Genomic DNA, 20,545 nt, shown 5'->3' with positions numbered 1-20,545 from the left:
TCATGAGGGATTTAGCTATTTATTTCACCAGACTTGTTTCCTCCCTCGAACCCTGTCCCACAGAGCCACTGAACAGACACTATTGTACAAAAGGAAAGAGATTTTATTCACAGTTTGTCCCTTTTATTCATTACAGAGGAAAAGTGAGGAAGAGTCCAGTCACTGAACACACAGCTTATGGAAAAAAAAGATGATTTAATGGGTGCAGGAAGGAGTGGAGGGAAAGAAATCGAAGACTTGAATGTTTTCTTTCGGCCCTTTCTCTCCTCTCCTTCAGTCATTTTTTTTTTCACTTTTCAAGGAAAAAAGTTGTCATCACTTTAAGGAGGCAACTTTTTCCTCTCTAACCTGCAAATGCCCTCCCGTCTCTCACCTCTTCCACCCAAGAGGACATCTTCAAAATTTGGAATGAGGTCCTCACATTTTGTGTGTGCCCCCCCCCAATAGTAAATCTGTCTTCTCCTCAGATACTGAGGGAAGCAGAGGGACACATTTCATTCACACAAATACCTCAGAAGCTGAAGTGACAGGGCAGACAGAGATATAGAGGTGAGAAGACAGAAGATGGTTGCAAGGAAAGAAAAGGTTTTTGAGAAAAGCTTGTGGATGAAAATTATGTTATAGGATAATTTTTATTGAAAATCACCCCTATTCCCCATAAGCAAACATAGACATCCCATGGGCATCCTCAGGTGTCAGTGTAACAAGTCTTTGGTTTGAACGTGATCGGCTGAGCACATGGGTTTACACAAAAAGTGAGCGGGGAGGAAGAGGAGGAAAGAAAAGGGCAGGGAAGGCAGAATAGCAAAGGGATTGCTGTCTTTCTTGTCTTCTAGCTTTCTCTTTACTCCTCCTTCTCCTCTCCGTGTGTGATGACATAGCAGATGTTCTTGTAGTCTACGTTGCCGGCAACATCTGGGGGGAAGGCGGCCCACATGTTCTTAATCTGAGGGAGAAAAAGAGGGTTGGAAATTCAGAATGGCAGGGGATATACTGTCTTACTGAGGTTCTTTAAAGGTATACACCATGTTTTTGAGATATTGGTCCATTGGTTAAGTTATCCCCTCACTGTTAAAAAAAAAGTTAAGAATGCTCACACTTTAAAGGCAGCTTACTTAACAAAACTGTTAAGATTTGAGCCCAGCTTAAAGTTTAAAGTTTTGACAACTAATAATCTTTTGTTCAAATAATATACTTAAAAAACTTGTCTGAAAAGGAACCTCTCAGTCTTAAACAATGAATGGATAAAATGGGGGACATACATGTGATGGAAAAACTGACATTTTCCCTATGTAAGAGGGAGAGCCTCCAAGAAAATGGGAGAAATGGATCACCTTATCTGCAAACAATGAGGACACTATCATATCTTGATCTGAATAGATTTAAAGACAATATGGACATAAAGGCAGTTGACCAAGAAATGTATGCCCCACTTGAATCATATGCTTTGTTCATGTTTTTCCCCCTTTCTTTTGTAAAATATATTTAATTTGTAACAATTGAAAAGTGTCAAAAAAAAGAAAAACTAGCCTGAGTTGCACAGACTAGGAATTCTATATTTCTATGATAAACTCAGAAAAGCACATCTATAGTAGGCAACGAGACCAATGAGCCAGTCTGCCAAAAACATGTAGTATTTTTCCAACAGGTTGGTGATTTTACCTCCTCCTTGGAGAACCTGTCGCACTGAGTGGTCAGGAGCTCCTCGAGGCTGGAATGGGCAAACAGACAGATTTTGGGAGTCAAAATTATAATTCATTAACTTTGGACATACGTGGTGAACATTAAAATAATTTAAAAATGCTCACAATTGCTTCTTGATAGTTCCAGTACCCTCGGGGTCCAGGACCTTGAAAGCGCTAAGAATAACGTCCTCGGGGTCAGCACCTGGTGAGGACAGAGGAAGAGGTTGGTTACACTGACTGACAGTGGTGGAAGAAGCATTCAATACCACATAATAAAAATACTCCATTATGAGTTAATGTCCTGCATTACTAATTTTACTTAAGTGAAAGTATAGAAATATAAGCACCAATGTGTACTTAAAAGTATCAAAGGTAAAGGTACTCATAATACAGAACATCCTCAATCAGTGCTATATTACTATATCACTGGATCACTGATGTATTGATATGTATGCATATACTTGTATATAAAATCTTGATCTGAAAAGTAACTATTACTGTAAATAAATACAGTAGAGTAAAAAGTACAAATTTCCCCTCTGAAATGCAGTGGAGTTGAGGTATAAAGTAGCATAAAATGGAAATACTTAAGTAAAATACAAGTACTAGTAGTAGATGTACTTAGTTACTTTCCACCGCTGACGACTGATTATACTACTTCAGTATAATGCAAATAGTGTAAAACACACAACAATTTGGGAGTGACAGTTGGTGAAAATTAGATGCCCACCCTTCAGCTTCTCTCCAAACATGGTGAGGAAGACGGTGAAGTTGATGGGGCCGCTGGCCTCCTTGATCATGGCCTCCAGCTCCTCGTTCTTTGTGTTCAGTTGGCCTGAACAGCCAAAAGAATTCGGATTAGTACAAGAAACCAAGAAACACACAGTTACACATGCGTTTCCAATGTAGATTTATCCCACCACCACTTACCCATTGAAGCCAGCACGTCCCTAAGGTCATCTTTGCTGATGATACCATCTCTGTTCTGGTCAATGATTGTGAAAGCCTAAAAAGAAGAGAAGCAGACTCGGTTTATTTCTTGAAGGAAGCACTGAAGACAGACATGTGTCTGTGTGGATGGACAGGGTGAGACCTCTTTACACTTTTTAGGGACTCCTCAGTCAACAGTTAACCCATTAAAGTGACAGCTGGCGAGTATCTTTGACACCGTGCTGTAGAAATGTTTGAGGATATTGTGCAAGAAAAAAGTTGCACCCAAAAAGTCAAACCTGACTGTAGTGGCCTTTAGGGGGGAGGGGCTGATGGGGGTGCTTAAGATGGCCAGAGTCTTTTCTTACATGTTAATCTGGGAAAGTATCATTAGGGAACAGCTGTCTGATCTGCTCACCCTGTGCAACTTACGTCTATGAAACTTAAGATAACCCCTTGGACTTGAACACACACATCCCTCGCTCTGACAGATACAACCCCCCCGCCTGCTATCTTTCCATCAGTGAAATGTGCTAAGATCATCCTAATCATCATGTCATACATTCCCTGAGTGGCACTCAAGAAGCCTGTATCATTTATCGCAGGAGATATGTTTCCTTTATTAGCACATAGCTTACATCACATATCCCTTGACAAAACTGAAAACACAGACACCGTCATTATCCAATCTCTTGACAGCCCATCCTTATAAAATCCCATCTCCCTGACCTTACTGAACTCACGCCTCACTTTTACACTTTCTCCTTTTGCTTTTTGGTCTTTCTTTCTCTGCTCATCAAATCACTTTCAAAAGTCAAAGTTCTGAAATTGAGCAACAAAAGTTGAGTTTCGAAAACATCAAATGTGCAAAAAGCATAAAAGCTCTTTCCTGTCCATAGTCTCTGTTCTGGATTACAATACGCCTATCGAGGTCCAGTTGTTCTGCTTGGCCTCCCAGCCTTCAGCAAGAGCCTCAGAAAGAGATGTCTGAGTGACAGCTGGGGGGGGGTCAAAGGTGAACAAAATGTGGAGAGCTTCAGATGGTGTCAGAAATTTCAGAGCTCCTCCTAATGACATTCTCGTGCTTATTAAATTGTCAGGGGAGAAGAGGGGGGCACGCAAAATAGCAACTGCCATGAAAATGAATCCGAGAGCTGCTTAACCAAACTCTAATTTTGGTTACTGTCTCTAAGAAATTGATTTCAAAATACACAAGCTTTAATTCAGAATCTGGGGTTCTTTATATCCATCTATCAACTAACCAGAGGTAACACAGATGTCTAATGCTTCCTAAGGCTGCAATGAATGATGCTCATACAGTAGAAAAAAGGGGCTCCTGTAGGGATGGAGTGTCACTGTGTGGCTGGACAAACCTCTTTGTACTCCTGAATCTGGCTCTGCTCAAACATGGAGAACACGTTGGAGGAGCCACTGTCTCCTGCTGCCTGCCTCCTCTTGGCCTTCTTTGGTGCCTGTGGGTCAAACACATGAGTAAAATCTTCAAGTAAGTCAGTTAGCTTATGGCTAAAACTCACAGTGATGCTACTGAGTGATGTACAGGCAGTGGTTCCCAACCTTTTTGGCTTGTGATCCTTTAAGATCAAGCAACGTATACTTGCATATATCCACCAAAAAGAAAGATTTTCCCCTACGAACTTCTTTCATTTTCATTGTTTAATTTGAAAAATTGTTAGAAGCCTGAACTACAGAAACAAAGATTAGAGAAAAGGCTGAAAACATTTTATAGATTTTTTGTAGCACAAGAAAATATTTCTTCTTTCCTGTCCCATGATCATGTCACAACCCCTTAGATTTATCTTGTTACCCCATAAAGAACCTTGAGCCTCAGGTTGGGAACCATTGCTCTAGCAAATCCCAAAAGTTCAGGTGCAATCATCAGGTTAGCAAAGACATTTTTCATCTGACTACTAATATGACATGCACTTGGCGTATGAGTATGAGTAAATGTTTTCAAAATCCTTTTGCTTAATTTTGCCCTGCAGATGTTTGAGTTTGGCATGCAATCTGAAGTGCATTTTGAATTGAAGAGCATCACCAAGATCTCCAACTATCCACAACTCCACAAAAAATGTCCAAAAACGCTTGATCTACTGCAAGTGATGACAAATGCTCCCATCTTTTTGTTAATATTAGTTCAAGCTTCGACAGAAAATGCATCAAAAAGCGAAGTTAATCCATCCGTTTGATTCCCCTGTAGTATTTTCCACCAGCAGAGTGCAGAGATGTGGGAACCCTGGTACTCACCATCTTGAGACGGTATGAGTGGAGGTTTGGATGATCAAGAAGGAGAAGACAGTGTGAAGCCGCGTTATACGTATATCCCCGGGGGCTTATATACCCCTCCACAGGCCAGTCTAACTTTAGCCACAGCCTTAAGTTTGGATGGGGATAAAAAAGAGAGAGAGGGAGAGAGAGAGAGAGAGCGGAGGGGAGAGAGAGAGGATGGTCAAGGATGAACTGATGGCCAAAATGGAGGAGACAGAATGGCTCGAAAGCGTATCACCTTACTGGAGATCAGAAATAGACCCAGGAGTCTTGGAATTAAGTAAACCTGATAGCTGAGGGACCATGCTGCAGGTCTGCAGTCCCACGTGGACTAATAAGGACATTCGGGACATAGATGCTCGTTTGACCACTGGACACTGTCTCTCCACCCTCCTTCTGTCCACCTCCATCTGCCTGCATAGAGGCACAGCGGCCACTCGCTGACTTTATTTTTGGTTTGTGATGTCCATTGCGATATTACAGACTGGGATACAAGTATTCTATACCCTCAGCAACTGATGCAGCATTTACCCTGTATGTGCACAGCTCAGCTTTCTTATTTTAAGTTGTGACAAAGTAATGATGCTAATGTCAAATCTGGGATTTTCCCATAGAAGTTAGGATGGAAGGGGTCTCTGTAGTAGCACCAAATATGTAGTATTGCATGAATAACTGTCTGGCTCCATTCCTAGAATTAATCAAAATATCTTTTCACACAACAAACAAAGATTTTTTGTCTGTCTTTGAAAAAATACATGAGGCAATATTTTAAATAACTGTGGTAAAATTAAAAATAATTAAATATCTTTGGATATGCATGCTCACACAGTGTTTAAGTATGTATAGTATATCTCTCCTGTCTTTTTTTAAACTTTTCTTGTTCTACTCTATCATGATGAGTTGGGGGCATTGAGATAATTTATGAATTTCATTAATGACAATAAAGTATAAAATAAAACAACAAAATAATAATAACTAAATCATTATAATTCTTGTTGTGACTGCTTGAAAACCAAACCAAAACAAACAATTTTCTATCCAACAATCTCACCTTTCAAGATATATATTTCAAGATACATTATTAATATTAATTATTTAAACTTTTGATTAACTGTGAGTTAAGAATGACTTCCTGTTAATCAACTAAAAATATGTGACTGGTATTATATGTACTGGTATTATTAGATTCTTAATAGTAGACAATGTGTAAAAATCATTTAATGTTGTAGTTGATTGAGGTGGAGCTGGTTTTAAATACTTTATATACTGTTAAGTAGTTTGGTAGTAGTTGACCCCCTCCAGAGGGTCACAAGATAATTCTGAGGGGTCATGAGATGATTTATGTGAGAGGAAAGAAGAAAAAACAAAGTTCTGCTTCCAAAATGTGCTAAATTTGTATTCATTTTATGGACTTTTCTCTAATTGTTGCTTTTTTTGTGAAATATTAGATGATTTTACCTCTTTGGGCCTCAAAAATTATTTTACAAGCCAAAGTTTGGGAGCCATTGGTTTATTCTTTAACAATGCTTTGCATTTTATATAATGTTTTTTTATATTAAGGCTTACCGTCAGATAAATGTAGTGGAGTAAAAAGTACAATATTTGCCTCTGAAATGTAGTGGCATAGAAGTATACAGAAGCATAAAATTGAAACGGAAATACTTAAGTAAAAGACTTAATTACAATTAAATAAATGCAATAAAGGCAATTATGTAATTGTGATTTTTTTTCACAGTTATATTTATTGTGAGCAGAAGGTGCTCAAATGTCAATGCATGTAATTTCGTCAATGAAAGCTGTGGTTTATGTATACGCTTCTGGTTTCTTGTGTCTGTTTCCTGTTTTGTTTGTTTTAGGGATTTTTTTTCTGAGAACCGATGAGTTTTGTTGTCAACGTTAAATGAACGACAACATGCCAGCCAAGTGAAAGCACCGTTAACTTCTAGCTGCAGTCATGCTTTCTCATCACTACAAAGGTGTGTGTTTGGTGATTGGCCTCAGTCATGAACACTTTCCCACCTGTTTACCCCCGGCCCCCCTCTCGCGCCGTCTACCCACCGTCCCTTCCCCCTTAAATATAAGGGGATTACTTGGCAGGGTGGTGGCAGCAGACATTCCCAGGAGAACATAAAAGGGACAGCTGAGGGTGACCAAAATAGCTAAATAAACTTGACAGTCTGCCAATGTGCCGGGCCCTGAGAGCAAAATGTTTTCCTTCATTAGTTTTTTCAGGTTTTATATCCAAATTTACCTCAGAGATAAACTGTTTTCATTTCATTAACAACTTTGTTAATCTTGTCTATTGTAGGAATTTATTTTTGTCTCCTCTCTCAGCCCTCTGGTCATGCCTGTTTGTGTTTCCACTGATCTCCTCGCTCAGACGTTTGTTTTTCTTTGGTGTTCAGGACATCCAGAGCCTGACGCTAGCTGTCTGTCCTCCCTTTGTGTTCCTGTTGACCTTTGACCCCTGGTTCCCTTGATTATCACCACCTTGTTGCAGGATGAAATATGACTGTTCTGACTGTGATTTCTAACTTTAAAAAGGAGATGTAGGTTTAGGCCAATATATCAACTGAATGTCAACTCCATGGTATAATTTTGCATTTTGTCTTTACATTCACTATGAAACAAAACCCCTTAAATTTAAAATTTTTAAATGCCCATTAAACTTTTCATGTTAAAATTAAGGTGGAATGTGTGTGGAAGCAGTAATTTTAAGGGGTAAAACAACTGAATGTGACCTTTAACTGACTATATTCAAGTCCTAAATGTAGCTTCTGGTCTTAGTCTGCGCTTACGTTAATGATTCTGTGCTTTAAAATCTTAATTTAAGTTCTATTTAAACAGACAGTCCCCTAATCCTGCAAATTAAGGGAAATATCAGAAATTATATTCAGTAAATTAAGAGACAGTGATTTTATATCGAGGCGTTTGTACATAGATCAAGAGATAATTATGACATTTTACAGAATTTTTAAGGATTTGTCTGCTAGCAAGGTTTGACATTAGTTCACTGCCTAAGTAATTTATATTATAACAATATGATAATAATTTATAGCATTCATGGCAACAACTTTTTGTCACCACAATTTCATCTGTTTTTCTGGTTTGTCATATTCCTTGCAACCTTTTTGCGTTCTGTACTTTTGGCAGTTTTTTGATATTCTTAATTATTTGATGATGATAATCTTCTTCCTTTCGGCTGTTCCCTTTCAGGGGTCGCCACAGCGAATCATGTGCCTCCATCTAACCCTGTCCTCTGCATCCTCTTCACTCACACCAATTAACTTCATGTCCTCTCTCACTACATCCATAAATCTCCTCTTTGGTCTTCCTCTAAACCTCCTGCCTGGCAGCTCCAACCTCAGCATCCTTCTACCAATATATTCACAGTCTCTCCTCTGAACATGTCCAAACCACCTCAATCTGGCCTCTCTGACTGTATCTCCGAAACATCTAACATGAGCTGTCCCTCTGATGTACTCATTCCTGATCCTGTCCGTCCTCGTCTCTCCCAAAGAGAACCTCAACATCTAAAGCTCTGCTACCTCCAGCTCTGCCTCTTGTCTTTTCTTCAGCGCCACTGTCTCTAAGCTGTACAACATCACTGGTCTCACCACCGTCTTGAACACCTTTCCTTTCATTCTTGCTGATACTCTTTTATCACACAACACACCTGACACTTTTCTCCACCCGTTCCAACCTGCTTGCACTCGCCTCTTCACCTCTTTTCCACAGTCTCCATTGCTCTGAACCGTTGACCCTAAGTACTTAAAGTCCTGCACCTTCTTCACCTCTGCTCCCTGTAGCCTCACCGTTCCACCTGGGTCCCTCTCATTGACGCACATGTGTTCTGTCTTAATAAATAATCAATATAATAATAAAAACTCTAAATGTTTTCTTTTCTTTGTGTGACATGATTTTAGGCATAAACTAAATATGCTCTATGACATCATTTTGTACTATTTTTACCATATCTGCGATAAAAAAAAATTCTGCATTTTCTCTTACGATTACAAATGCTGATACTTGTTGTCAAGGAATGTAACTGATTATGTATTTCAAATCTGTCTTGATTAAGACATAAATAAGTATAGAAAAAAGAAAAATTGAGAAATAATAGCTCTGTTTCTATAAACTCCTAAATATTGCAATTATTGCAATATGAATCTGCATTTTTGGGCAGATTTGGTCCACTCATTTAATGTTTTATGTTTTTGATTCCTAGAATATGAAAAGTGTGACATCTCCAACTTTTCACAAATGTGTCAGCTGCTGCAGTTTGCTGACTTTACAACACAGTTGTAAAAAAACAAAATGGTCTCACTTAACAATGTGTTTACACCCTGCTATCGTGGGGAAGTGTTTCCATACAGATGTGTGTACATTTCAGGGGGCCGTTGCTGTAATGTGACACGCCTCGCCACGCTCCTCTGAAGCCATCTATCACTTTTTAGATGATTGGTATGTCTGTCTGTAGGGTCTGGAATGTGGAGAAGCTCCCAGCTGTCCTATGGAGGAAGTCGACCTTAAGGAACCTGCGTGACATGGGAGACGTCACAGTTATTATATACTCTGGTGTGTTTGATTACCTACCAGCCTCAGGTTGCCCTGTTTTGTTATTGGAGTCCATATAGGATGGTGTTACGGTAATCACCATTCAGTAAATTTTAAGTTTAAGGGAGTCACCTTTTGCTTTTTTCAATCTGGTGGCTTGGCAGTTGAATGAACAGTTTTATCATAAAGCCTATTACACTTACACACTACCACAGTTTTTGCCTCTGAAGCGGTTACTTTGTCTAATTAACCCAGTGGATTCAATGGAAATTACAGTCGGACATGTAATGATCCAAGTAAATGAGTGGATAACTCAATTAAAGGCACTTGATTTCCCAAAATGTTTAACCTGTCAGTTTTAACACCAGCTGCATTCACATTGTCTCTTGCACACTGATCTATTTCTGACTAAATCACACTGCTGAGCTTACTCTAAATCAGGTGGTTCTCTCCAGCCCATTGTCAGCACACTGTGCCTTCAGCGCCCTCTGCTGTTCACCATCCTCCACTGACTGTCATATACTGTATGTTTCTCTGATGCTTCGTAGACTCAGTGATTTTTTTGCCAGTAAAAGGGAGAGCAAATTAATTTCCTAAGCTTCAGTGTTCTCTGTGTTTTCCACAAATCTCCTCTTAAAGTAGCTTTAATGTAAGATAAAATAATATTTCTACACATAATGTTTATCTGCTTGCTTCAACGATTCTACTGAACAAAACCATGCCTTTAATTGAGATAAATATTCAAACACAAGATCCCATTTCTTTATGACTGTAGGATAGACAACTTCTATCTGTCACATGCTTATTTCCATATGCAGGAAGATATTTTATGTTTTAAAACTTTATGAACTGGACCAGAGACCAAAGTTGTGTTTGTATTTTACCTAGGGCTGTGTATTCATATGTAAACTAACTAATTATGAGGCCAACAGTTATTTTATTAATAATTATTCATTAATAATGACGAAGAATGAAGATGAAGAATTTAGCTGCTTCAGTTTCAGGGTCCTGGAGTTGTGCATGCTGGCTCTCTGTCACACTGTCATGGCTTACTGGGACACTTGAATAGTACGGAGCCATTCTTAATGTTATTTGAAACACCTGTACTTTTCCTACTATGACAAGTCAAAATGTCTGCAGTGAAAAAAGGCCTATTACATAAAACAGAAAATTCTAGATGTCTTGTGCTTATTTCCATTTATTTCCCTGTAATTCTACCAGAAACATAAAAAAAAAAATAATCAAACTTCACATTATGGACTAGAATTTGAAATAAAGTTATGTTTGTATTTTGTGTATCAGCATCTTATTATGTATCACAGATGTATGGCTGTGTATTTCAGCTAATTGATTATGAGACATTTAAGTCAACAGACCAATTTTATTTTCAAGCAATGAAAAATATATAATGCTCTTTGCTTAATACTGCTATGCATATGCAATTAGCCGCAGGTGTGCAAGTTACAATTAGCAGGGACTACATGAGAACAAACAAGGAAAAGGCCTTTTTCATGGGAGACATTTTGACATGTAAAGAACAGGTGTAAATAATAAAATTACTCATGGCTGAATTCCATTTAGCTGCTTCAGTTTCAGGGCCGTGTTATTGTGCATGCTGTCTCATTGTTACACTGTTATTGCCTACTGTGACATTTAAATAGAACTGAGACATTGTTAATGTTATTAGTAAAAATATTTTAAATGATGTGATGTTCTTTGTTACATCCCATGGAAAATCAGGAAAATTACAACTTACTGTAAACAAATTTAACATACAAATGTCCTAAACTCATTATATGAAATTTAGCACATTTACAGATGTCTGGGCCTCAAACTCCATGTTCTTAAATACAGCAGGCTATAACTCACAACCGTTCAGGAACTTTTTAACACACATGAACCACTCCATCTCACTTCCTCTTAAATGGTCTCTAAACTGTCAGTTTTACTTTCAGCCCAGGTCGATGAGATCTCTATCAACGTGTTCCTCTTTTGCTTGTCGACTCCTCAGCCATTCCTCTCTCGCTTTCTTCACTTCTTGGCCATAATAATCATGAAGTTTGCTAAACTCCTCAAGTGGATCAAAACCCACCAAAGGCCATTCGCCGTACAAAGGTGCCGGTCCATTAAGTGGTGTGACGTGAGCATTTCTCCTGAGCCACAGTTTAGGGGACTTTTTAGCTACCACTTTAGTGGGTATTGAAGGAACATGTAAAACAGTGCTAGCACTGAAGCTTCTCCCCTCCCTGACCACTGTTGTTGGCCACTGCACAGGTAAGAAGAAGTTGGTCGTGGACTGTTTGAGGGCACTGACAGAGGAGCTGTCACCAGATTCACCAGAGCCTTGTTGCTGTTTAGCTTCTGCAGATGGAAAACAGGAAATTAACAAAAACATAGGCTACACATACTAATTAATAAGAAATATTTTTTACATAGCACCTTATGCAAAGGAATACTTCAACATTTTAGGAAATACGCTTATTAATTATCTGGCAGGGAGTTAGATGAGAAGATCAATACCACTCTTTTGTTTAGGTACAATCAGCAGCTGGTTAGCTTAGCTTAGCACAAAGACTAGAAACAGGGGGAAACAGGTAACAAAATCCACCTTACCAGCACTACTGAAGATCACTAATTAACACGTGATTGTTTCAGCTGTACAAAAAAAAATGTGTAAAAACAACAATTTGGGATTTTACCGGGGGTTATTTGCTGGATTACTTCTTAGTTGGGAGCAGTAACTTCCTGGTGTCTTTGGTTAGAGCCAGGCTAGCTGTTTCTCCCTGTTTCCATTTGTTATGCTAAGCTAAGCTAACCCACTGCAGGCTGTAACCTTTATAATTGAGCAGCCTTATATTTAACAGACAGATATAAGAATTGTAGCTACTGATCTTCTCATCTAACTGTCCACCTGAAAGGGACTATTCCCCAAAATGTCGAATTATTCTTTCAAACAATGTTTATGAAGACAAAGAACAAATTATGATGCAGGCAATGAGATAAAAAAGTAAATCAAACATTCTAAGAAGCATATTAAAGACAAAAGTTGTTAAAAGGCAGAAAAAACCCATAAACTTCTGTCTATAGAAATGGGTATTAGCATCAGTAAACAGAACAAGGCCACAACACTCATAACACACCTAACACACCTTCATACTGCCTGCCCAAGTCTTTCACCAGCAGGGAGAGGTAACAGTGGCTGGCTGAGAGCAAAGCTTTCACCCAGCTCTCTAGAGTCTGACGATCCCCTGCTGCAAATCTGTAGGTTTTGAGTCCAGGCCCTTCAAACACCAGAGAAAAGGCAAACTGTCCATCAGACTCCGAGTGCCGGACTTCACACCCCTCCAGCACGATGACACCCAGCAGGTGTCGATCAGCTGGGCGCTCCTGGTAGAAAAGCAGGTTTGCCTTCAGGACAAACCACCGCCGCTGGTAGTTGGCAGTTCGCTCTTTCTATGAAGAAAGATGTCAAAGTAGAGCAGGAATATTGCATTGGCTATCATATGGAAATCGTTACTTCAGTTATTTCATGTTGTCTGTGTTTTATGTTTATCCAAACCTTTTTGTAAAGATATCCCTCTTTGTCTACTGGAGAGGTGCATGATAGGTAATGGGTCAGAATCTTCTCATGGAGCTTCATCCCAACACCTAAAGAAAAGTGCTTTTACATTTAGAAAGTACAATACTAAAAACTGCATCACATGTAGCAGTCGAACATATTCCAGAAATACTAAAATCATCGAGCAATCTGATTTTACTATAATACGTTATCATTATCAAGTTCAATTCAGTAGATCTTAAATATCCTCCGTATATCCACACACTAAAGGTTTGAAAGCAATTTGAAGTACTTCTACTTTACTTGAGTATTTCCATTTGATGCTACTTTATACTTCTACTTTACTACAATTCAGAGGGAAATATTGTTCTTTTTACTCCACTGCATTTATCTGACAGGTGTAATTAGTCACTTTTTAGATGAAGATTTTACATTAAAAAAACTAAAATGAAATGTAGTTCCAGCAAATAGACATTTACCCTCTAAACTGCTCAGATGGCTTCATTCAAATAATTGTTTGAGGCCCAAAGAGCTAAAATGACTTAATATTTCACAAGCAGAACTTAATCTCTCAACCCCTCAGATTTATCTTGTGACCCTTTGGAGGGGCCTGAGCCCTAGGTTGAGAACCACTGGATTAAGCTACCTAACAGTATATAAAGAAGTTAAAACAAGCTCCACTTGATTGGCTACAACAGTAAAATACTTCTTGATGCAGTTGTTAATCCAGAGAGGCAACCTTTCAGCAGAACGAGTTGATACTTAAAGTAAAATTTGCTTATAATATTTCTGTACTTTTGCTACTTATTATGGAGTATTTTTTCATTAAAGCATTGGTACTTTTATTTAAGTAAAAGATATGAATACTTCTTCCACCATTGGGTATTTTTACTGAAAACTGCTCGAGATGTAGACCAGAACATAAAAGCCTGTGCCCCCCAGCTATGTGGAGTCCTTCAACATGTCTTCAACCTGAGCCTGAGTCTTCAAAGGGTCCCTGTTCTGTGGAAGACATCTTGCCTCGTTCCTGTGCTGAAGACGTCGCATCCCAGTGGCTCCAAGGACTACAGACTGGTGGCACTGACCTGCCACATAATGAAGACCCTGGAGAGACTGGTGCTGGAACAGCTGCGGCCCATAGTCAGGCCCCTTCAGTTCACCTACCAGCTCTGGCTGGGAGTTGAGGATGCCATCATCTTCCTGCTGAACCGCATCCACACCCATCTGGACAAGCCGGCAAGCCCAGTGAGGATCATGTTTTTTGACTTCTCTAGTGCTTTCAACACCATCCGGCCGGCCCTGCTGGGTGAGAAGCTGTAAGCGATGCAGGTGGATGCCCCCCTCGTGTCCTGGATTGTTGACTACCTGACTGGCAGACCACAGCACGTGCGCCTGCAGCACTATGTGTCGGACAGCGTGGTCAGCAACACTGGGGCCGCACAGGGGACTGTCCTCTCTCCCTTCCTCTTCACCATCTACACCACGGACATCAGCCACCACACAGAGTCCTGCCACCTTCAGAAGTTTTCTGATGACTCTGCTGTGGTGGGATGTATCAGCGGTGGTGATGACACTGAGTACAGGGCTGTGGTGGGGAACTTTGTCTCATGGTGTGAGCAGAACCATCTGCAGCTCAGTGTGACAAAGTCTAAGGAGCTGGTGGTAGATCTACGAAGGGCCAAGGCACCAGTGACCCCGGTTTCCATCCAGGGGGTCAGTGTAGATAGAGGATTACACCTGGGAGTACACATGGACAATAAACTGGACTGGGCTAAGAACACTCAAGCTGTTTACAGGAAGGGCCAGAGATGCCTGTATTTTCTGAGGAGGCTGAGATCCTTCAACATCTGCCGGACAATGCTGAAGATGTTTTATGAGTCTGTGGTGGCCAGTGCTATCCTGTATGCTGTTGCATGCTGTGGCAGCAGGTTGAGGGTAGCGGACGCTAACAGACTCAACAAACTGATCCGTAAGGCCAGTGACATTTTGGGGGTGGAGCTGGACTCTCTATCGGTGGTGTCAGAGAGGAGGATGCTGGCCAAACTACATGCCATCTTGGACAGTGTCTCCCACCCGCTCCATGACGTGCTGGTCAAACAAAGGAGTACCTTCAGCGGAAGACTCATCCCCACAAAATGCACCACAGAGCGCCACTGGTATAGTGTATTATATTTTGATTTGCTTAGTACTTCTATTCCTTCTATTCTCAAGTGTGCACTGACGTGATAGTGAGCAGTTGTAAGAGTTTCCCCTCGGGGATCAATAAAGTATTTCTGATTCTGATTACAGAATTTTTATCAGCAAAACATTGACTGAAATCATCAAGCAACATGATAGGAACCACAGTAAGTTTTCACTTTTCTGTTAAGTTAAATTCAGTAAATATTTAATATTATTATTACTAGTATTATGAGGGCATTACTTGGAGGAAATTAATAAGTTTAAGTTCTTTATTTGTCATATTACAGTGAAGCAGTTGTTGGCAATGAAATTCTTGTTCTCAGGCTCCCTCAAACAATGCTCATACAAAAATGTACAAAAGAAAATCACATAAGTAAATGAGAAATTAGAAAAAGAGAATCTAAGATAAGACATAAATAGTGCAAAAGTTAAAATATATAAAAAATAGATTAGATTTAATATGAAATATAATACTGAGGTAGACTGAGGTTATGCAGTAATGTAGTAAAGGTATGTGCTTAGTGAGAACTGGTTATGTATAGGTAAGAACAGAATGTACACAGAATGCACATAAATATATATATATATATATATATATATATATATATATATATATATATATATATATATATATATATATAGATACATACAAAAACAGCGATGTAAACAGGTTAACAAAAGTAGTATACAGGTATGGTGTAACAGTGCAATGCAAGTAAAGTGTGATTTTATATATTTCATATTAATATCCAGTATGACTGAGGTTTAAAAGCAGCTGTCAGTGTCACCGACAGAATATAAAATAGTGACTCAGACTTACCTTTGCCAATGTTGAATCCCTCACAGGGTCACTTTACCCTTCCACACAGTCTTTACATTATTTACATTTACAGATAGTTTCTCCGGGTCCTCAGAGTTCCTCAACGTGAAGCCAATTGTTCTCTATCATGTCGATGCATCCAGAACCACACAATGTTTGAATATCTAGTTTCAGGTTACTACCATTGGTTCTCCCTCGGGTACGAGAGGACGAGTGTTGAAATATAAATAACTCGACCCACTTCCTGGTAACAAAACCCTGACACATTATATTCTCTCTCCTCTACGCTTGAGTCGACCCTGAGCTGACAGATCAGCCAAACCAAGCAGTCGAAACCAACCTCCCTGACATGAACTGCTACATGGAAGTGAGGTGCTAGATTGAGGTCTGATGTACAATATTTGCCTCAGCTCTCTCACTTCTGCATTTTGTGTTACTTATATATTTTTTATTTTAATCTCTGATGGTGAGTAGATCAAATGTCCCTTGGTAGATGGTTGATTTTTCAGAGAGATGTACAGCTTCTTTTCAGATATAGTGAATACTTGTTTATGACAGTATCAGTGTGTCAAATTATCTTCTCTGCTTTTAAAGCAATGTCATGCCTGAATTGGTCTTTCTTTATTTATCTCTAAATAAGAAACATTTTTGTATAAATTAAAAGTAAATAGAGACAGACATTACATGACCTCTTGCAAATGTGCCTCTACATTTCTTTGCTTGTTGTATATATTTTTGACACACACTTATCCTTTTTATGCTTAAGGACCTCAATGAAAATGTCTTCGGGCCTCGTGGGATTTGAGTTTTGGGTCGGGGTTATCACCACAGAAGTTTTATTGTATGTCACATTCTAGGAAAGTTAGTATTTTTTAAATACAGCAATTCAATATTAGAACCTGCAAAAGCCTACCTACACTCCCCGCCAGGTGGTGGCGGTAGTGCGACGTATCGTTGTTTACCAACCACCATCGACGTTAAGAAAGAGAAGAAGAAGAAAACAAGCGAAGAAGAAACGACAACGAACGTCGTTTGAATAATTTTCACCAGGTTTTGCATCATTTTCCAGTTAAATCTCTGTTTATTACCCTTGTTTATATACACCAACTGAATATGCTGGTTGTATTGTACTAGTTAACTAAATGTTAACTAAACTAACCTCTACCAAGAGTTTGGACAGTGATAAAGGCTTTACTTCGTCTGCATGCTGTTGTTGGCTAACATTTTTAGCAACAAAGCTAACATGAGTTCTGATGTAACCGCTCATATACACAACGTTACAAGAATCTACTCTGTGAAAGTGTTATAAAGCTACTCACTAATGTTACAGTTGCGTTTGGAGTATAAAAGAGTCACTGTCTTGCCTTCTGTAGCACCATGGCGAAGAGGAAAGTAACATTTGAGGACGGGAACGGGGAGTTTGACCTGGATGACGACCTCCCAAACAAAAAGGTAGCACTGTCCCGTTCACATCATTGCTTAGACCCAGATCACTGGTTAATTACTTAAGACTTCAGAAATGTAACTAAGTGGCCACAGGTGATATATTTGACAAAGGACATCAAATAGCCTTAATACCATGATCACTCTAAAAGTTGGCAGTCCAAAACTTTTAGACCTTTTATAAGACCATAACAAACAACACCCAAATCATCACTGGACCGCCTTTGGTCCAGTGACGACTTTACCTATTGCATTAATGACTATACTTACCAAGCTCTATTAGATTACCATGTGAGTGAAGTTATCTATAAGGAGGAGTTAGTCGTTTGTCTTCACACACACCCCATGTCATTGTTTTGTTTGTTTATGAAATGTCCTAGTTGCATGCTTGGGATCCTTTCTTTCTCGTCCTTTATGGGGGTTTTTCAATGCACCTGTCCCTTAAGACTTAAATGTGCAGAAGTACACTTTTACCTGTCAGACTGTGTGTCTTTTTGAATGAGCACATGGACAGATGGACTGCCGTAGAGCAAAATTAATGGCAGTGTTGTTGTGACAAGGAAATAAGTCACTTAATCTAGCATGAAAATGTATCCCTGTATTACTTTTAATGTTAAATAATCTTAAGGATAATATTTTTCTTTTCTTTCTTTAACTGAACTAGAGTTGTGAGGCTGTGAGCGGACCAGGCTCCAGGTTTAAGGGTAAACATTCCCTTGATAGCGATGAAGAGGATGAAGGGGATGACACAAACAGCAGCAAATATGATATTCTGGCCAGTGATGATGTGGAGGGTATGTCTTGTTTATTATTTGAGCTGTAACTATGTAGTGATATATGGCAGAGAGGTGGTCTTGCTTACTTTGATATGACATATTACTTCAAACTTTTCTTTGCACATACAATTTTGAGCACATATTTACATGTTCTTCACAAGTCTAAATCTACAGTTTTTTAAAAATTACCTGTGAAGGAAGCAAGCTTGTAACAATGAGGGGCTGAATTATTTGACACTGCAACATTTTCATCCATTTCTGCTACATACAAGTATAGTGAGTCTAGCAAGAAAGTGTTTTGCGTAAACATGGAGTATCAGTAATTATGTCACCTGAGACCAGACCATGCTAACTATGTTTTCAGGCCAAGAGGGAGCAACAATCGACTGTGATGAGGGAGTTCCCATTACACCTTTCAACCTGGAGGAGGAGATGCAGGAAGGACACTTTGATTCCGAGGGAAACTATTTCATCAAAAAGGAACAACAGATTAGAGACAACTGGCTTGACAACATTGACTGGGTAATTACATTTGAGGCGATTTTGCTTAACGTTACTTTTCAAGCAATTTTCAATAATATATGTTACTTCTTCCAGGTGAGAATAAAAGAGCAACCTTTCAAACAAAAGAAGAAAGGTCTTGGAGCCAAACGGAAACGCAGAGTTGGGGATGAGGATGAGGCTGAGGACGAGAAACAGAGAGAAGAGCAACAGGCAGGCAGAGAAAATGAAGAAGAAGAAGAAGAGGAGGAGACGGAGCCTGCAGAGGACCCGCTGGCATCCTACACACAGCACCAGCTCACCGAAGCTGTTGTTGAACTGTTGCTACCTGGGGAGACAGTTGCCACAGCACTCCGTCGGCTAGGAGGCCTTGGAGGACGGAAGAAGGGGAAGATGAGGGAAGAGAGTGAACCAACAGAGGAGACCAAAAGGGATACAGAAAAGCTCGACAAGCTCACAGCACTAGCTGACAGATTGGTTGGATCTGGGATGTTTGAGATCTATCAGCAAACTTATGAAAAACTGGCCTATTTGATGAAGAGCATGAGCAGCAAGCGACCAGCTGTGAGGCAGAAACCCAGTGGTGATGATGATGAAGAAGGCGATGAACTTGACATGTTCGCAGACAAATTTGACGAAACGCTTTGTGGCAAATCAGGGGATAAAGAGGAGGAAGAAGACCGAAGAGGTTACTTAGTGTTGCTTGTATACATTTCCCTTCAATATCACAAATGATCTTGTTTTGTTTAATCCAGTTCTGTCTTCTTCTCAGTGAGTGATGAAGTGATGTGGGAGTACAAATGGGACAACGAGGATAATTCAGAAGTTTACGGCCCCTTCACCAGTCGGCAGATGCAGGTATTGTATTATTATGTTGTCTTACACCAATTATAAATCGACAGTTCTTGAGTTTGTAGGTGATACAGTGGACCAATGGCCTTCTCCAAGAAGCTCCTCATTGATTACAGATTTTGCCTGGTAATGTATGGATATATACGGCAAAAATGCACAACCAAGAATTTGTGTGTGAGACAGCATTGTCCAACAATATCACATTTAACAATGAAGCGAATTTAGTATGTGTACTGATATCTTTGAGTATACTTGAAGTGTGGACGCATTGCTCAAAACAGAATATGTTTTTTGGGACAGTTTTTTTGCTTATCGTCATATCAGAAATGTATGTCTGTTTTAAAGTGTAATAAAGTACATGCACAAACCTTAACTTGCAGCTATATAGACATGTTAAATAGCAAAGTTATTTAGGTATTTACCCATTTATTTTGTTTTTTTCCTGCAAACTAATGTACCTGCAAATTTATTAGTAAATCCCATTATGTTTACAAGATTATTGGGATGCAGCCGGTTCTACCTTTAACCTCAATCTGGCCAGGTTGGTTTTAATCTTCTTATTGTCTGTTTGTCCAGGAGTGGGTGGATGAAGGCTATTTCAGCAGTGGTGTTTACTGCAGGAGGAAGGACGAGGAGGGATCTCAGTTCTACAACTCCAAGAGACTAGACTTTGAGCTCTATACATGATTTATGTCCAGCATCAAATGAATCACAACCATCACGATCACTTACCTTCAATCTTTCTTCAGTCTTTTCATCCACGGCTTTGGTGTAAAATCATTTTAACAGGGGCTTTGTTTTCTGTACATTGTTTTTAAATAAATAACTCATGTATGTGGTGTTGCTATCAGCCATTTTTTTTGTTTTCTTGAGAACCAAATCACATTGTGGGTTCATTTTAAGACTCATTGAAGACTGATTTAATTCTGATCATTTAGTGACGTTTACATGGTCA

General features: G+C 39.4%; 3 protein-coding genes across 8 annotated transcripts; 1 reads left to right on the top strand and 2 right to left on the bottom strand.

Moving 5' to 3' along the window:
* Positions 1 to 85: 85 nt before the first annotated feature.
* mylpfa (myosin light chain, phosphorylatable, fast skeletal muscle a) lies at positions 86 to 9,305 on the bottom strand. 2 transcript variants are annotated; one of them, XM_044181098.1, is made up of 8 exons: positions 9,288 to 9,305; positions 4,881 to 5,007; positions 3,989 to 4,087; positions 2,616 to 2,691; positions 2,416 to 2,520; positions 1,809 to 1,887; positions 1,663 to 1,711; positions 86 to 946 (listed from the first exon to the last, which is right to left on the bottom strand). In XM_044181098.1, coding segments are annotated over exons 1-8 (639 nt in total). In that variant the 5' UTR covers positions 9,290 to 9,305; the 3' UTR covers positions 86 to 844. The 2 variants fall into 2 exon arrangements, with proteins under 2 accessions (XP_044037033.1, XP_044037032.1); XM_044181097.1 differs by lacking the exon at positions 9,288 to 9,305 and adding an exon at positions 5,145 to 5,326.
* A 295-nt stretch (positions 9,306 to 9,600) lies between these two features.
* On the bottom strand, positions 9,601 to 16,536 carry pheta2 (PH domain containing endocytic trafficking adaptor 2). Of its 2 annotated transcripts, none has more exons than XM_044181099.1 (4): positions 16,019 to 16,536; positions 13,018 to 13,106; positions 12,599 to 12,911; positions 9,601 to 11,819 (listed from the first exon to the last, which is right to left on the bottom strand). In XM_044181099.1, exons 2-4 carry the CDS (start codon positions 13,096 to 13,098, stop codon positions 11,410 to 11,412), a joined length of 804 nt encoding a protein of 267 aa, XP_044037034.1. In that variant the 5' UTR covers positions 13,099 to 13,106; positions 16,019 to 16,536; the 3' UTR covers positions 9,601 to 11,409. The 2 variants fall into 2 exon arrangements, with proteins under 2 accessions (XP_044037034.1, XP_044037035.1); XM_044181100.1 differs by having other exon boundaries at positions 9,605 to 11,819; positions 12,608 to 12,911; positions 16,019 to 16,525.
* Positions 16,537 to 16,939: 403 nt separating this feature from the next.
* Positions 16,940 to 20,444, top strand: cd2bp2 (CD2 (cytoplasmic tail) binding protein 2). Of its 4 annotated transcripts, XM_044181095.1 has the most exons (7): positions 16,943 to 17,068; positions 17,392 to 17,470; positions 18,126 to 18,255; positions 18,602 to 18,759; positions 18,835 to 19,426; positions 19,511 to 19,596; positions 20,167 to 20,444. In XM_044181095.1, exons 2-7 carry the CDS (start codon positions 17,396 to 17,398, stop codon positions 20,275 to 20,277), a joined length of 1,152 nt encoding a protein of 383 aa, XP_044037030.1. In that variant the 5' UTR covers positions 16,943 to 17,068; positions 17,392 to 17,395; the 3' UTR covers positions 20,278 to 20,444. The 4 variants fall into 4 exon arrangements, with proteins under 4 accessions (XP_044037026.1, XP_044037030.1, XP_044037029.1 ...); XM_044181091.1 differs by having other exon boundaries at positions 16,940 to 17,068; positions 18,602 to 19,426; XM_044181094.1 differs by having other exon boundaries at positions 17,017 to 17,086; positions 18,602 to 19,426.
* The last annotated feature ends 101 nt before the right edge of the window (positions 20,445 to 20,545 follow it).

The sequence above is a fragment of the Siniperca chuatsi genome, linkage group LG21, assembly GCF_020085105.1.
Source record: "Siniperca chuatsi isolate FFG_IHB_CAS linkage group LG21, ASM2008510v1, whole genome shotgun sequence".
Taxonomy (NCBI): Eukaryota; Metazoa; Chordata; class Actinopteri; order Centrarchiformes; family Sinipercidae; genus Siniperca; species Siniperca chuatsi.
Note: the sequence above shows the minus strand (reverse complement) of the source record. Positions and strands in the feature narration are given on the sequence as shown.

Bases quoted from the DNA above. Each gene is read 5' to 3' on its own strand.
- mylpfa (XM_044181097.1), bottom strand. From the start codon at position 5,311: ATGGAGGTGGACAGAAGGAGGGTGGAGAGACAGTGTCCAGTGGTCAAA. The intron at 4,088-4,880 runs GTGAGTACCAGG...TTTGACCCACAG, and splicing joins ACTCATACCGTCTCAAGATG to GCACCAAAGAAGGCCAAGAG. The intron at 2,692-3,988 runs GTTTGTCCAGCC...TCTTCTTTTTAG, and splicing joins AGATTCAGGAGTACAAAGAG to GCTTTCACAATCATTGACCA.
- pheta2 (XM_044181099.1), bottom strand. From the start codon at position 13,098: ATGAAGCTCCATGAGAAGATTCTGACCCATTACCTATCATGCACCTCT. The intron at 12,912-13,017 runs GTTTGGATAAAC...CTTTCTTCATAG, and splicing joins AGGGATATCTTTACAAAAAG to AAAGAGCGAACTGCCAACTA. The intron at 11,820-12,598 runs GTGTGTTATGAG...TTCCATCTGCAG, and splicing joins GCAGTATGAAGGTGTGTTAG to AAGCTAAACAGCAACAAGGC.
- cd2bp2 (XM_044181091.1), top strand. From the start codon at position 17,396: ATGGCGAAGAGGAAAGTAACATTTGAGGACGGGAACGGGGAGTTTGAC. The intron at 17,471-18,125 runs GTAGCACTGTCC...TAACTGAACTAG, and splicing joins ACGACCTCCCAAACAAAAAG to AGTTGTGAGGCTGTGAGCGG. The intron at 19,597-20,166 runs GTATTGTATTAT...CTGTTTGTCCAG, and splicing joins TCACCAGTCGGCAGATGCAG to GAGTGGGTGGATGAAGGCTA.